General features: G+C 49.8%; 1 protein-coding gene across 24 annotated transcripts in view; it reads left to right on the top strand.

Moving 5' to 3' along the window:
• The window catches only part of mapk8ip3 (mitogen-activated protein kinase 8 interacting protein 3), a 36,392-nt gene extending 20,530 nt beyond the window's left edge, over positions 1-15,862 (top strand). For 12 of the 24 annotated variants that reach the window (XM_086154300.1, XM_086154302.1, XM_086154289.1 and 9 more), the window contains 21 exons: positions 664-721; positions 846-994; positions 1,707-1,763; positions 1,869-2,039; positions 3,445-3,604; positions 5,029-5,079; positions 6,366-6,455; positions 6,549-6,704; positions 6,794-6,959; positions 7,489-7,686; positions 7,793-7,976; positions 8,573-8,692; positions 8,781-8,861; positions 9,096-9,163; positions 10,352-10,500; positions 10,568-10,739; positions 10,822-10,935; positions 11,546-11,584; positions 12,800-12,964; positions 13,277-13,423; positions 14,645-15,862. In XM_086154300.1, coding sequence (XP_086010426.1) covers positions 664-721; positions 846-994; positions 1,707-1,763; positions 1,869-2,039; positions 3,445-3,604; positions 5,029-5,079; positions 6,366-6,455; positions 6,549-6,704; positions 6,794-6,959; positions 7,489-7,686; positions 7,793-7,976; positions 8,573-8,692; positions 8,781-8,861; positions 9,096-9,163; positions 10,352-10,500; positions 10,568-10,739; positions 10,822-10,935; positions 11,546-11,584; positions 12,800-12,964; positions 13,277-13,423; positions 14,645-14,769 — 2,620 coding nt within the window. In that variant the 3' untranslated portion in view covers positions 14,770-15,862. The remainder of the gene's footprint in view (positions 1-663; positions 722-845; positions 995-1,706; positions 1,764-1,868; positions 2,040-3,444; positions 3,605-5,028; positions 5,080-6,365; positions 6,456-6,548; positions 6,705-6,793; positions 6,960-7,488; positions 7,687-7,792; positions 7,977-8,572; positions 8,693-8,780; positions 8,862-9,095; positions 9,164-10,351; positions 10,501-10,567; positions 10,740-10,821; positions 10,936-11,545; positions 11,585-12,799; positions 12,965-13,276; positions 13,424-14,644) is intronic. The other 12 variants (XM_086154306.1, XM_086154291.1, XM_086154308.1 and 9 more) reach the window with 11 other exon arrangements.
• Positions 15,863-15,917: the final 55 nt, after the last annotated feature.

The following is a 15,917-nucleotide window of genomic DNA, read 5'->3' as shown; positions in this document are numbered from 1 at the left end:
TATTTATTTATATTTATTATTTATGTTTATTTATCAGCGTTACTTTATTTCTCTCCGAGCCGCAGCTATGATGGCAGTCGCTCCAGGTTTCTTTCTTTTTAATCATCCAGTTTTTATAGGTCACTTCCTGGATAACATTTAATATATCATTGAAGAATAAGAACAACTTTATTTATTCTGAAGGAAATTGTTGTGCCAGAGTTTCAAGTAAAACATAACAATAATAAATTAAAGTAGGAAATTGTATAAACAGTTAAAAAAATGATATGTCAAAGGTCACCTCTGGTGTGACGCGGTGTAAAAAAACATTTTAATGTCCATCTTTACTCGCAGCTACAGCTTTGGAGTCTGAGCAGCAAAATAATTTGAGATTAACCCTAAACCAAGACTTTCAGCCGGTTTCAAACAAGAGCAAATGTTTTTTTTCCTGAATCCGAGAAGGACGTCACTCGATGACCGGGAATCTTCAAGTTTTCCGCCTCCCTGCCCAGTCGCTGCAAAACATTTAGTGAAAACTTTACTCGCTTATTGTCTGAACTTGTTAACACTAGAATATCTTGAGCCCTTATTTGGTGAAAATCAAGGGGCAACATCGATGTGTCTCCCAGAAACTCCGTGCTTTGCTTCCCCCTGCAGCTGACGGGTGAACGGTGTGTGTTTCAGGTTAAGAGCTGAAGCTCTCGGAGCGTCTCAGGACTCGAAGGACGAAGGAGGCGATGAGGTGAGTCGACCCAGGATCCTCACCACTCGCCGCCAGCTCCCAGAAGACCAAAATAACAAATATCCGCATCTTAATGTTTCTTTTTTGACAATTGTGTGATGGAATAAATCAACTGGGTGTCCAGTTTTCATCGCCGATACAGGACGGGGACATGACCATGACCCGGCGGCGGTTCACCCGCGTGGAGATGGCCCGGGTGCTGATGGAGAGGAACCAGTACAAGGAGAGGCTGATGGAGCTGCAGGAGGCCGTGCGGTGGACGGAAATGATCAGGTAGATCAAGAAACCCTGGAGCCACGACAAGAAAAGGAAAACTAAGCAGTGTCGTCTGCTTTTGCTGCCACGAGTAGCTTCAGAAAGATCTTTATATGAGAACAAATCTAAGTTAAGAAGGTTGAACAAGACAGGGGTGAGCAGACATGAGGTCTGGACCAGAAACACTTCCAGGGACCAAAGACAGCAGGCAGAGCTGGAGGTCACAGAGATGGAGATGCGGAGGTTCTCTTTGGGAGTGACCAGGATGGAGAGGAGCAGGAAGGAGTCCATCAGAGGGACGACACTTGGTAGATGTTTTGGAGAGAAGGTCAGAGAAGGTTGGGTCATGGACAGAGGAGGGAGAGGGAAGATGTCGGTAGACGGATGCTGGAACTGGAGGTCTAGAGGAAGAACAAGGAGAAGATGGATGGATGTAGAGAGAGGATATGAAGGTCGTTGGTGTGAGAGAGGAGGATCCAGAGAACAGGGTGAGATGGAGGAGGTGGATTCACTGTGGAGACCCCGAAGGGGAAAGACCAGAGGAGAAGAAGAAGATAGGTGAAGTCTAAGGAATGGAAACCTAAAAACCAAATGTCGTGCTGACGGTGGTTCTGTAAGATGTTACGCTCTCGCTGTGTGAACCTTCTGGAAAAAGCAACATGAATTGAACCACAGAAAGAAGCCGTTGTTTGTCGTCGTCTTCCTTCAAGTCACAACTCTCTCTTCTCAGAGCGTCCCGAGAGAGTCCTCCAATCCAGGAGAAGAAGAAGTCCACCATCTGGCAGTTGTGAGAACCTGCGTTTTAGTTTCTGAATCCTCAGCAGTGAAATACAACCCACTGTCTGCCATGTATGATAACCTTTAATGCATTTCCCGTCTTTCCTTCTCCAAGCTTTGCACGTCTGTTCAGCTCCTCGTCCAGCCCGCCGCCCGTCAAGCGTCCCTACTACAGCGTCAACATCCACTACAAGTCTCCGTCGGCCGCCGGCTTCTCCCAGCGTCGCAGCCACACCATGTGTCAGATCTCCACGTCCAACCGCACGCTGGAGTTCTTTCCTGAAGAGTGAGCAAACCTGGCGAGCCCGACCTTCACTGACGCCGCCTCCTCCGTTCCTGCTTCGCCCCGAATCACCGCCGCCGGCCGGCCGTTTCGACGCTCCGCCTCGGGATGCGTCGCCCCTCCGACTTCACTCGCTCGGGCGGATTTTCGGGGGCGATCGCATCAAACTGAAGCAAATATCTCATCTAAACCTCTCAGAAACACTGTGATAGAGAAAGTAAATCAGATGTTGGTCTGGAATGTACCCCGTACTTCAATTCCCATACAGAATATTGGAAATGATATTCTAAATTTGGGCCAAGAAATGTCATTTTTCCAAATCAGAACTCGGTAGAAGAGGCGAGAGTCTTTCACAATTTCACAAGCCGGTCATTTTACTTCAAATATTGGATTTACTTTATCGCACTGGAGGGTGACAGAACCCACGTGCACGAAACGAGGCGGGTGTCGTCTTAAGCGGTCGGAATCCTCGAGATCCGACGGATCCTGACGAGAAACCGACAAACAAGACGCACCAGCGAATCAGCTCGAACGGCGGAAGCCGAACAAAACCCCCCGAAACAGCAGCAGGAGACGGCGCTCGCCCACCAGACCAGCGGCGTCGCATGGCTGACGGGAGCAAATCCATCCTTGCAGCTTGGAGCTCAGATGATCAGTTGGGGGGAAATAAGATAAGATAAGATAAGATAAGATAAGATAAGATAAGATAAGATAAGATAAGATAAGATAAGATAGAACAACTTTATTTACCCCGAAGGAAATTGTTGTGCCAGAGTTTCAAGCAAAAGCAAAACAATAATAGATAATAGTAGGAAGGAGGAAGAATGAGAAATACAATAAATATAAAGTGTCAAGGTTAAGGCTATGAAGTGTTTTAAGGTCTTAAGTACAAAGATTTGAAGATTCCCTTCGGCTGAAGGAAGAGGAATTAAAAAGTCTGAAAGCCTCAGGTAGGAAAGACCTCCTGCGGCGTTCAGTGGAGCTCCTTGGTGGTATCAGTCTACGACTGAAGGAGCTCTGACGGGACGTCGGTGTCCATGCAGGAGGTGATGGACCTTGTCCATGATGCAGAGGAGCTTCTCTGACACCTGCACCACAGACTCCAGCTCCACTCCAGGACAGATCCAGCTCTCCTGATGAGCTTGTTGAGTCTGTTGGCGTCAGCTGTCTTGATCCTGCTGCCCAGCACACAACGGCGTAGAAGATGACGCTGGATACCAGCGAGTGGTAGAACATCTGCAGCACGGTCCTGCAGACCTTGAAAGATCTGAGCCTCCAACGAAATGCAAACCCTTTGGCTTAAAGCTTCACTGCCGTGGCTCTTTTCTTGCTTCTGTCTCTTCCTGCCGCTGCTGGCCGGCCGCTAACGCTTGGCTTTTCTCCCCCTCCTCCTCTTGGTTGCTTCCAGACTGGCCAGTAACGGTGTTGCGTCTCTCCTCAGTGACTCGGCACTGTTGGCCCGCCGAGAGCAGCGGCGGGAACAGTACCGGCAGGTGCGCGAGCACATGCGCCGCGATGATGGTATCATGCAGGCGTGTGGCTGGAGCGTGCCGTCACGCTTCAAACAGGTAGAAACACACACACACACACACACACACACACACACACACACACGTGCGCGAGGCCTCGGCTGCGTGGCATACATGATGGTCACTCAATCTTGACCCGGTCGGCGTGAGCTGACTGACGAGCCGGCTCAGGAGTCACTTCACTTCCTGCGGCTCTGAACCAGCGCTGCGGTCGACGGCTCAAATTAAAACTTCACACAGTTTTTCGCCGTATTTTGCACATAATGAAAGGAATTATTCATTTAGAAATAAAGTGAAAAGTCTCACAGAAGTAGATGATTGCATGGAGTCGTAATCTTACCCGTCAGCCACTGGAAGGTGTCGCCGTGTAAAAGGGATCGGTAGTTATCTTCATCATAAATTAACCATAACGTCTCTATTCATTATCCGATAGATGACGGCGATCAGATTAATGTTTGGCCGCTCAGACGTGCTTGGAAACAGCAGTCTGACCCGCGACTGCGCATTTTCTTTAGAATTCCACGCCGGTAGAAACAAACTTCCCTTTTTGGCGATGCAATGAAAAATAAACTCCCCCCAAAATGTTTCAAATCTTTTAATACATGTAAAGTCTTTCATGAGCTGAATGGATTACTAGTTCATACATTTGGTTCTATGAAACGCCAGTAGTTTTGCCCTCTTACATCATAAGGGGACGGAAGATGCGTGACACCAAAATCCATAATATTCTAGTGAATTATTCAAACGTGATTGAGCGGCGGATTTTAAAAGAGCGCTTGTGATTTCCCTGAAGAGTTCAGTGCAAAGACAGGATTGGAGCCGCTTGTGGAAGTAATAAGTGACATGTTGAGTTTCCTAACGTGAGAGTTTGGTGCATTTTTACTGGCAGCTCCCGTCTTTCGATTAAAATACCATCCCCCTTTTGTTGCGTCTAAACATGAATCTATCCTGTTTCGAGTGGCGGAAGAAGGGTCGGCGTAAAAGTCTGCAGACACACGGGTGAATCCGCCGCTCTGGGCAACGGCCATTTCCGACGGGGGGACGCGGTTTGGTCGTCGCTGGGAAACCGCTGGGACGCCCAGAGGGACGCCGGTGTGTGTTATTGTTTTGATTCTGCCGCGTTCGTTCGACCGCCGATGGCTGTTTCCATCCATCGACGGCGACCAGTGAGATGTGACGGTAGCTGGATTGGAGTTGCGTCTGCACCGGCTGAGCCGCCGCGTCGCTCTGAAAGTAGCATGATGCTAAGGACTGTTCTCAACATACAGAGGAGGCGGCTGCACGTGTTGCTCCGTGTACTTTTGGGCGACACTTGACATCGGCGACGGTCCGTCGGGCGATGACGGCGGGCCGACCGATCCGGGCTCGGATTTGCCTCCCGGCTTGATCCTTTGATGGATATCGGCCCAGGGCGGGCGGTCGTCGGGCGGTCGGCAGGCGGCTCTAACTCTGGTCTCCCGCAGACGGCCGGTCAGACGGACAGCGCTCAGGACAGCCCGCTGAAGAGGCAACAGGCAAGTGAGACCGACAGAGTCCCAGCATGCACTCGCACCACATCCTCCCCTCCGACCCTCCTCCCAAGACTCCACTATTAGCTGGCAGGATGAATCGAACCCAAACTAGGCCAACGAAACGCGGAAGACGTGAAGATGATGACAACGGGGAGGAGTTTTGAGAGACCAACTTGGACTGCATGGAAACATTTCTCGAGGCATGACGACGCCGGTCGCCATATTTGACGCAGCGTTTCCAAAAAGGCGCTCCTCTCTCTGGAAGCTTCCGTCTCGGAGCTTCTCTCCTCCCGCCAGCGTCGTTTAACCCGTAACCTCTGTCTGTCTCAACCTGCCCGAATGAACATGACCTCGTCGTCGTCTCTTAATACCTGTGCTGATCTCCTTGTTGTCTTTTTGAAAGGAAAATTCCACTCGGGATACAGATGTGCAATGTAGGACTTGCGTGAAAGGCTCCGGGCTCGCCGGCTCGCCGGCTCGCCGGCTCTTTGCATTTCTCGGGCCGATGATTTGGGTTGTTTTTCTCACGTTCTTGTGATAATACCGGGCCGATGAAGAGCACGGCAAGCGTCGGGCGCCCGTCTCGTTGTTTCTGGATAAATACAACAAGATTAGGAAATGGCAGACTTCATCTAAAGCTGTTACAAAAAGTGAACTCCATTTTTTACTCTTTTGCTCTTCATACTGATTGAAAAGAAGTCTGGTTTTGTGCTGGCGTTTCCAAGTCATTCGTATTCCATTTTAAGATTCTTGTAAGAAGTCTTGGGAAATGAATTGAAAATAATGACCCGAACGCGTCGACTTCAAAATGAGAAAGAAATCTCTCTTCGATAAACAAATAATCATTCAAGAAATCCGGAGGAATTTCCTCACTGTTTGGAGGAACAAAACCCTGAAATCGACAGTCAATGACACGATGATATAATCCTCTGATTAGCCTTATGGTTATTATTGTTTCATATTTTTAGACCTATTTTACACAAATATGTGGCTCCACAGATGAGATGCTGCCCGTCTTCAGGGAATCATCCAGTGCTAATAAAGAATATAGCAAGATGGAAACAAAACGAAGACAAAAGGCGCTGAAAGGCCGAAGCAGCAGCGGAGATGAAGCTTGTATGAATGAACGAACGCGAGTGGAATTTTCCTCGAATCCCTGCCGTATGCCACCGCACATGGAAACGGCGCTCGCGCGGCCCAGTGTCGCCACCGATGGCCGCTAAGCGGAGGCTCGGAGCGCCCGGCTCGTCCCCGCTCGACCTCTGACCTTCTGTTCCCGTCGACCGTAGGCCGCGAACGAGAAAGAGGACAGCCGCATGAAGAACGTCCCGGTCCCGGTGTACTGCCGCCCGCTGGTCGAGAAGGACCCCAACAGAAAGGTATTGTGTTTTGGAAAGACGTGGAGACGCACGGGACGGTTACATGCCACGTTGGAATCAGGATTAAAAGAGGCCCCGTTTCGCTCCCTCCAGCTGTGGTGTGCGGCCGGCGTGGACCTGACGGGATGGAGGGCGGCCTGCACGGAGGCCGGGCTGCTCAAGGCGGCCGGCGGCGGCGGCGACCCCCTGCACGCCGACGAGGACGAGGCTGACAAGAAGAGCGGCCACAACTCTCCGGAGAAGCGGAAGGTAGACCGACGCTCGAAGGCGGTTTCGGTGTTTTCCCGCAACCCATCTTTTCGGCTCCTTCGATGCATCTTTGTCTTGGACCCTCCCAGTCTAAGGAGCTCCAGGAGACAGACACCATGAGCAGCCGGGTGTGGATCCTCACCAGCACGCACTCCGCCAGCAAAGTGGTCATCATCGACGCCAATCAGCCGGGCTCGCTGGTCGACCAGTTCAATGTGTGCAACGCTCACGTGCTCTGCATCTCCAGTGTGCCAGGTGAGACCGGCTTCACACAAACAGACCTGCAAATGTAACCGCTCTCGTGGTTATTTTAAGTTAACATCAATTAGAAGCGAAGGTGATGCTGTTTAACTCACTATTGACTTATCAAGAACCGGTAAAAGCGGAAGCACTTGGCGGTTTACTTGTAAAACCTGAATCTATGGCTGTTATTTCCAGGACAGATAGCAACGAGTGAAGGTGTTTCTGTGCACCGTGAACGCGACCGTCCTCTATTCCTCACACGATGTGCGTCGTCTCCCTCGGCGATCCTGATAAAACCTGCTGATTTGTGTCGATTTGTATTATTTTGCCGTCGGACGCGACGCGTTTAGCGGCGACCCGGCCGAAGATGGTACATCCACTTCCGACCGGCTTCCTGGCCCGCGCCTTTTTTTCGCGATCGAATTTCCACGCACGTGTCGTCAGAATCCAAACCGTATTTCTAAAATGCGATCCGTGCATTTTTTTCTGCGCACGCAGAAACGCGAGTGGTGTGTATTTCCGTGTGTGTGTTGGTCTCCAGCCGCCAGCGAAAGCGACTACCCGGCGGGAGAGATCGTGTTGGATCCAGGTGATGGTGGCGCGGGGGGAAGCGAGGACACTGGCAGCGTGGAGGGTATGTTGGCTGGTATCACGCTAGTGGGTTGCGCCACTAACTGCAGTGTTGCCCGTAGCAACTGCTCCTCACGCACTGACACTCCCATAATGGACAAAGGACAAGGTGGGCATATCCAACATGCTCGTGCATCTTTGCATTACCGCAGAAAGGTGAGAGAGGTGTCAGTGCCTCCAGACTGTGCATTAATGTCAGCGGTGTTGTGCTTCAGCCCCCGTCGCGCCGCCCGTGAACGGGAAGATTCAGCCGGCACAGTCGGCCGAGGAAGCCACAGAGGCCACCGAAGTCCCGGAGTCGACCGCCAACCAAACGGAACTGGGATGCGGCCCGCCGGGACCGTTTACCGAGCACGTATTCACCGACCCCCCCTCTCGTCCGGCCGATGCCTCCGAGAGGTATTCGGTCGACGTCCGCCTGCTCGCTCACGACGAATATACAGGAAATACGTACCGGCGGGGAGCTTCTTCCGCACGCGGGTCCGCGTTTGCCCGCCGTCGTGAGAACTTTGCCTTTTCCGCCGAGCGCACGGTGCACGTCGGAGCGTCCCGTGGACTTTGCAAAGTTAGCTTTCGCTCTCCGTCGGCGTGCGTTCTCCTGCAGCTCGGGAGCGGCACATTTCATCTCAGCGTCGGCGTCACTCATCTTGATGTGGACGCACCGTTTACACGCCGCCGTCGTTGAATCCTGCGACGCCGAGCTTGTGATAACGGCCCGATAATGCAATTATCAACCTCTAAATATTCCAGCTTCTCCACTGTTTCGATGGAGAAACAATGTCTCCATAAAAGGGCCTTTTCTCAATCCCAGCCCTGAAAATGTTTCCATGGCAAAAATCTGTCATTCATTTCCTTCTGGTGGTGATTTTTGAAAACCAAAACCAAAAACAAACAGCCCCGTCCCCTCACACACACACACACACACACACACACACACACACATAGATGAGGTAGGTCTTCTAATGTGCGAACCTGTGCTGCTGTCCGTCCTCCAGGGGCACAGGCCAGTCCAAAGAGGAGACCTCAGTCCCTCCCGAGGCAGAGGAAGGAGGTGAAGAAGCCAAGAACTACACCAGCGTGGCTCCCACCATGTGGTTGGGGGCCCAGAATGGCTGGTGAGTCAAGCGGACGAATCTCCTCAGAAAGTTCTCCAGACATAAATATATATAATTACATATATAACCCGCGTCTGTCTCTGCGAAGGCTTTACGTCCACTCCGCCGTGGGAAACTGGAAGAAATGTCTCCACTCCATCAAACTCAAAGACTCGGTGCTCAGTCTGGTGTAAGACAATCGTCGCCGCCTCTTATGATCAAACGGGTCAATTTGCTGTGTGTGAGTGTGTGTGTGTGTGTGTGTGTGTGTGTGTGTGTGTGTGTGTGTGCGCGAGTGAGTAGTCGTGTGTCTGTGCACGTGCCGCCCTCGTCGGCAGCCGGTCCAGCCGGATGATGTAGATGAGGAATGAATGGACGCGTGCATTTCCGTGTTTCCCCAAACCCTCCTGTCTTGAACCTGCAGACACGTGAAAGGCCGTGTGCTGGTCGCGCTCGCCGACGGAACCCTCGCCATTTTCCACAGATCAGAAGGTAATGGAAAGAAACCTTTTCTCCACGTTGCCTCTATTTGTTTACGTTATAAATGTTGTTGAAAGTATCAAACAAATTCAATTGAAGTGCGGTCGGAAAAAAACAAAAAATACACTTTTTTTACAAACGGAAGGACGTTATGCTTTTTTCTGGTCCTTAATGACCCGTGAACTGATGATTCCTGCTTTGACCAGGTCAGTGTTTCCCAACCTTTTTGAGCCACGGCACATATTTTACATTAGATAAATCACACGGCACACCACCAAATAAATATGTCAAAAACAGTTTTTAACGAATTAGAATGAAACCGTCGTCTCGATTTACTTCGTGTGAAATCTAATATATCTAATATCTGTAGATTCGTCAAGTTGCGATGCAAATTTCCCACTGATGTGCAACTTTTCCAGAACACTTTTCTCAATGTCTGAAGACGTGTCATCAATATGTCTGGAATGCTATTATTTAAGAGAGACCTCTATTTCTTCATCAACGCCAGAGCCGAGCTTTTCTTCTCCAATGATTTAGCCGGCAGGTCGTATTAATGTAGTATTAGTAGTGTAGTAGTATTAATGTTTTGCTGTTTGGATTTAGAGACGAGTTCAGCAACTTTATAGCCGCTTTCACTGCTTTCTCACTCGTCTTGGTCGTTTTCAACAATGCTGCCTGTTTGTTTACGCAGATACAAGTACTTTTTATTTTAAAAATGTATCACTAATCACTCTGACACACAGATGCACAAGTTAATTCACTTCCCGCTGCCCTCATAGACATAGGAAGACACATTATTTACGTTGGATAAATAATTTACGGACCAATCGGGTGAAAGTGGGCATTTTTCCACGGCACACCCGATGATCTCTCACGGCACACTGATGCGGTTGGGAAACACTGGACTAGATGACACACGGTTGAAAATGGATTAAACTGCCGTGATAACGTTCACTTTACAAACTCTCCACATCTTGAGTATTTTGGTTTTGTAAAACGAAATATTCGCTGAGCGTCGATGAAGTCAACCATCTGTTGAGAGAAGCCGACCGTTTTCGGAGACCCGGACACGCGTGAAGTTTGCTCGTGTCGATTCGACACGACTCGTGTCTCTATGGATAAAGGAAGAGCGCGAGTTTACGCGACAACGTGGCTCGGACGTGGCGACGGGTTTACAAAGAGCTTTGCATTCTGATGCAGAGGGCCAATGGGATTTATCCAACTACCACCTGATGGACCTGGGCCGACCCCATCACTCCATCCGCTGCATGGCGGTGGTCCACGACAAGGTGTGGTGCGGCTACAAGAACAAGATCCACGTGATCCAGCCCAAGAGCATGCAGATCGAGGTGAGCTCGGAGCGCCCTCCCGCGCCGCCGGCCCGTCGACTAACCGCCCGCCGCCGTGTGTCCGTAGAAGTCCTTCGACGCCCACCCGCGCAGGGAGAGCCAGGTGAGGCAGCTGGCGTGGATCGGCGACGGCGTGTGGGTGTCGATTCGGCTGGACTCCACCCTGCGGCTTTACCACGCGCACACACACCAGCACCTGCAGGACGTGGACATCGAGCCGTACGTCAGCAAGATGCTGGGTGAGGCGTCTCCCGGTTCTGGCTTTCTCCTCGGGTTCCCGGCGCCGCCGCCGCACTCGGCTGACCGGCTTTGCGTCGACAGGAACCGGCAAGCTGGGCTTCTCCTTCGTGCGGATCACGGCTCTTCTGATCGGTGGGAATCGGCTGTGGGTCGGGACGGGGAACGGCGTCATCATCTCCATCCCGCTGACAGAGAGTGAGTTTCATTTACGCACAACTATCCTTGTCCAAACCGAGGTGGAAGTCCAGAAAATACATGATGTTCGTTTTTATAAAAACAGGATCAAATCCAATTTTGGTAAATACTCGTCGGCGTAGAGGGACCGACGCGATTGTTTTTCCACATTTGCAGGAATCTGACACATAAATCATTCTGCCTGATCTAAACAGAAGTTAACGCCTCATTTTACACATCATTGTGACGCCGCTGATGAAATTCCATCTCCGATGCTTGAAAACGACGCTCTTGTGGCAGTTAGAATCCAGCTCCAAATTAGGGAAAGGCGTTGGGTATTTTGGACTGAAAACATCTCCCGCAGGCTCATTTCTCAAGGAATATAATCATAAAGCTGACTTGTATCAAAAATGACGTCGATCCCTGATGATGTAACGTTATTGTCGATCGAAGAGAATCCCATTAAACACGTTTGCCTGTTTTCTCGGTCGGCTTGACCCCCCCGCCTCCCGCCAGCGTCCCATCTTTTGTCCACTTCCTGTTCCATCAGTAGTTTCACCTCTTCTTCTCAGACTGTTACTCTACTCTTTCTCCTCTGCTCTCCTCCCAACCTTCTCCCCGCCTCCTGTAGCGGTGGTCCTTCACCGGGGACAGCTCCTGGGTTTGAGGGGTAAGTGGGAGAGCTTCCTACCTCCTGCTGCCACAACCCCCTCCTCTTTCCCACCTTCACGCCCTCAGCATGGCTGTGACACACACACACACACACACACACACACACACACACACACACACACACACACTCACGGTGTGTCAGACCACTTAAAATGTCCCATAACAACTTAACTTCTGGCCTAAACAGGTTGATTCCTGATGCATGACATCAGTGTTTATGCTCAGCAGTTTGAGAGGTTGAATTTACAGACTCAGATTGAGACGTTTGAGCGGCTCAAGTTTCTTCAACCCTCGGACGCGCCGCCCGATCCCTCTGAAGTTTATCACTGCAGATTGGACGGCGCGGTGAATTTGGCCCCAGAGATTTCCCCCCTTGCCGTACCTGTAGATCCATTATCGGGATTTGTCCGAGCACGTCTCATATGGATCGGGCCTTCAGAACCTCAGCCCACCTGTCACGTGCACAAAAGTTTAGGTTCAGACTGCAGGAACTCGTCAACAAACAGGACTGACTTTTATTTCTGCTTTTTTTTTTTTTAGAAATTCAACGTCACGACTATTTTCCTTTTTGTTTCGACCAAACTGATCTCAACTTCCCAGTTCTCTATTAAAACCGATACACACATATTAGAGTGTGTTCGGTGTACTTGGGCCTGTGATGCTACGCTAACATTTGGACTAACGACGCCGTGGGGTTCGACTGGAGGGACACCTCAGCTCAGCTCAGGGCCGCTGAAGATGCAGCGTGAAGGACTTGCAGCCAAAGCGCTTTGGGAACATTTTAGTTTCCTGACCAAAAACAACAAATGAACATGAGGAGTAATTCTTCTTCCAAATATATGATGAAATAGCGTGCAAAGTAATAGTTTTTTTTTGTCGCGCCATGTAAGAAGGTAACCGTGGTGATGCTAGCATATAGTGTGGCGTCCGGTTCCCGTGATGCAGGAACTTCTAATTGCTTTGCATGTTCTTTGTATCTTTCTACCTTTCAATGAATTATTGTCAATTTAGAAAAATGTGTTTGGATCAGATTCATTGCATGCCGGGCCTTTGTGGTGTTAGATACTGCAAACCCTGTCTTTCAGTATTTCACATTTTTCAGATGTGGATATTGTCGGTGTTTCCGTTACGTTACCGAAGCAAATCTGACGTGACCCGGACGGGCGGCCGGACGGTTTCTCATCGCGGTCTTCCTGCTGTCTTACTGTCTCAGCCAATAAGGTGTCTCCGACATCTTCCGGAGGAGTGATCCACGTGTACAGCGACGACGGCTCGGAGAAAAGCAGCGGCAGCTTCATTCCGTACTGCTCCATGGCACAGGCCCAGCTCTGTTTCCACGGACACCGGGACGCTGTCAAGTTCTTCGTCTCGGTTCCTGGTAAGAGCGGCTTCTACATCCACCTGCCCGGCCCACAACTCCACTTCCGTTTCAGCCAGTCGCTTCGGACGCCGCTACTTTTGCAGCACCTTATTGCGCCGTATTCTACTCGCTGTTCTATTGCAATGTCCACATTCATATCTATGATCATACTTATTACAGTGTTTACACTCTTCTGCCGGCACATAACCCCATGCACGGCGGACAGCAAAGTAGGAATTTCACCGTACGGGGAAACACGTTCGGACGCCGTCCGTGTGACTGTAAACGCTTTCAATCTTGAAAATCCCACCATGCTTTCCTTTATGAAAGGCAACGTTCTGGCCACCCTGAACGGCAGCGTGCTGGACAGTCCGTCGGAGGGACAGGGTTCCAGCGCGCCTCCAGAGACGGAGGCCCAGAGCGTCCAGAACGTGCTGGTGCTGAGCGGAGGGGAGGGATACATCGACTTCCGTATAGGTGAGCAGACTCAGCACCCACCTGAGAACCCAAGTCATTCGACAATCGTTGTGCACGTTTACCTTCGGTGAAAGTGCGGCGGAATTGACCGCTATAAGTCAGCCGCCATGTTTGGGATCCCACCGACTAAAAGGCGCTACCTAAATGATGCTTCCTGTAAGGACTGCAAGATAATATTCTCATCTGTTTTCACTGGACCGGGACGTGTGTTTATTCTTCATCAATCGACGGAAAAGAGATGTTTACATTTCAAAGTGAAGCACTCGTCCAAATCGGGAGAGAATAACATGTTTCTTTGAATCCCATCAACAACAGCACCGTGCATTTGTAAGTGTGTGGAGGACGATGTAGAAATGTGTGAGAAAAGATGTGCGCGCAAACTGACATTTATATCTGGGTGATTCCCATGAGTGTGTCGAGGTCAGAGGTCGGCAACCCGCTGCTCTTCCATCTTTACACTGCGGCGCCGAGCGGCTTGGGAAAATAAATTATAGATATCTAATTGAAGTGTATTTCATTTGTGTTATTTTTTTTTTTAACTTTTAGTTCTAAGTTGGAAGATTATTGTGATCTTGAAAGATTAAATAAAATTACATTTATTATTTTTCGCCGCTCAAAATAACGTCACACTGGCGGAAGCCGGTATACCCGCCAGCCGGTAAAGTCCCGATGTGCAGATGCTGTGCGCAGAAGTTCAGGAGCAGAAGTCCCATAAACCTGGTAAAATAAATATTTATGAAGATATTTTGCAAATAATTATTTTTTATTGTTTACTGACACAGTGATATTTTCCCGATTTATTTTTAAAATTCAGGTCAAGGCTCCGCTACACGCTCTGAAAGCCCAAAGCTCAAAATGAGTTCATTATAAATAAAATTTAATTTTCTCTGTGACTTTCAGAAGCAACACACTACACGCTTGTTTATACAAAGTGTAAAGGTAATAAAAAGCAATATATACAGTGGTACCTTTATTTTAGACGTCAAAAAGTAATTGCGGCTCCCAGTGTTTTCTGTCCGAGGAAACCGGGTCCAAATGTCTCTTTGGGTGTTGCGGGTTGCCGAGCCCTGGACGAGTCGGCCGGCATCTATTGGAAATGGTCACTGGGTTGCAGAAATCACAGATGCAACATATTATTTACCGGGATTAAATAAAGATGAGACGTAAAATGAGCGACGGTCCGCGAGGGGACACGTTTCAAAGAGTTTGCTTTCTTTCCAGGGGACGGAGAAGATGACGAGACGGAGGAAGGCGAGAACGGCGGGGCCTCGCAGATGAAGCCTGCCTTGTGCAAAGCTGAGCGGAGCCACATCATCGTCTGGCAGGTGTCCTACGTCCCCGAGTGATTCCTGCCTCCGCTTTAAGGCCTCCTTCAAAGATCCTTCTTTTTTCCCCGAAAGCTTCCAGCCACCCTCACCTTGTAATTACCCACAGTCATGTAAAAGTTCCCCCTCGGCTCTAATAAGACCCTCCAAGCTGTGTACCATCTCTTGTAACTATTATATCCTCCCCTGCCTGCCATCCTCTTCCTGTCCCGCCCGAGGCATTGTAACTATCATGAGCCTTGTAACCCGGCCTCATAACTACCTCCCCCCTCTGTATCCATCTTGTTATCCACCGCCAGCACAGTACGTCTCCCTCTAGAGTGACCTCCACAGTCCTGCAACTGCCCCAGACTTCTCCTCCGTTGCGTTTGTCATCTGTCATACCTTTCAAAGAAAATAAAAGCCCAGGAATGCTTCAGTTGTACCAAAAAGAAAAGAGCGAGCAGGGATATCAGGGGATGATTGCATTTCCACCACAGGACCGTGTGATTTTCAATGCAGAGCATTCTGCTGCGATCCAGACCCTGGCCGGTCAGAGCAGAGATGCCACCAAGGCGTTATCGGAGCGGACGGATGCCGATACAAAGATATGATTGTAGAGAATAAACAAATTGGAAATATTATTCTGTTGGAAATAAAAATGTATATTAGCTTTTTCACTCGCTCCAACCCAAAAACCGTTCAAATCTGATCTCGTGGCGACATCTGTTTGAAATGTCTTGATTTAAGACACTTTTCTTTTTTCTACTGATGGTCCATGTGTGCCGGCTGCGGAAGCAGGAGCCGACACGAGCAGGCCGCTTCAGGCCGCTTCAGGCCGCTTCAGTTCGCTTCAGAAGGCGTCTACATGCTACGGGGTCGCTGTAATCGCTCGCAGATGTTGGGCTTCACGTTGAGGGTTCAAGTCCAGAAACCCCCTCGGCCCCCCGAACCCTCCGAACCCCCTCGGACCGGCTTTCGATGGGAGGGTGAAGGTGTTGTCGTTCCGTGTACAGGGATCACTGTAAATCTCCACATGCTCTGAAGCCCATCCTTTGTTCAATATGGACATTCATGCATCGATCTCTATCTGTGTGGATTAAATATTAAACATATTTGTGTGCAGAAAAACCAAGAGGCCTCTGTGTGTGTGTGTGTGTGTGTGTGTTTGCATGTGGTTTCTTTCCTTT

Source organism: Fistularia commersonii, chromosome 10 (genome assembly GCF_037954325.1).
Source record: "Fistularia commersonii isolate RoL2024-O1a breed Wild chromosome 10, RoL_Fcom_v1.0, whole genome shotgun sequence".
NCBI lineage: Eukaryota > Metazoa > Chordata > Actinopteri > Syngnathiformes > Fistulariidae > Fistularia > Fistularia commersonii.
Note: the sequence above shows the minus strand (reverse complement) of the source record. Positions and strands in the feature narration are given on the sequence as shown.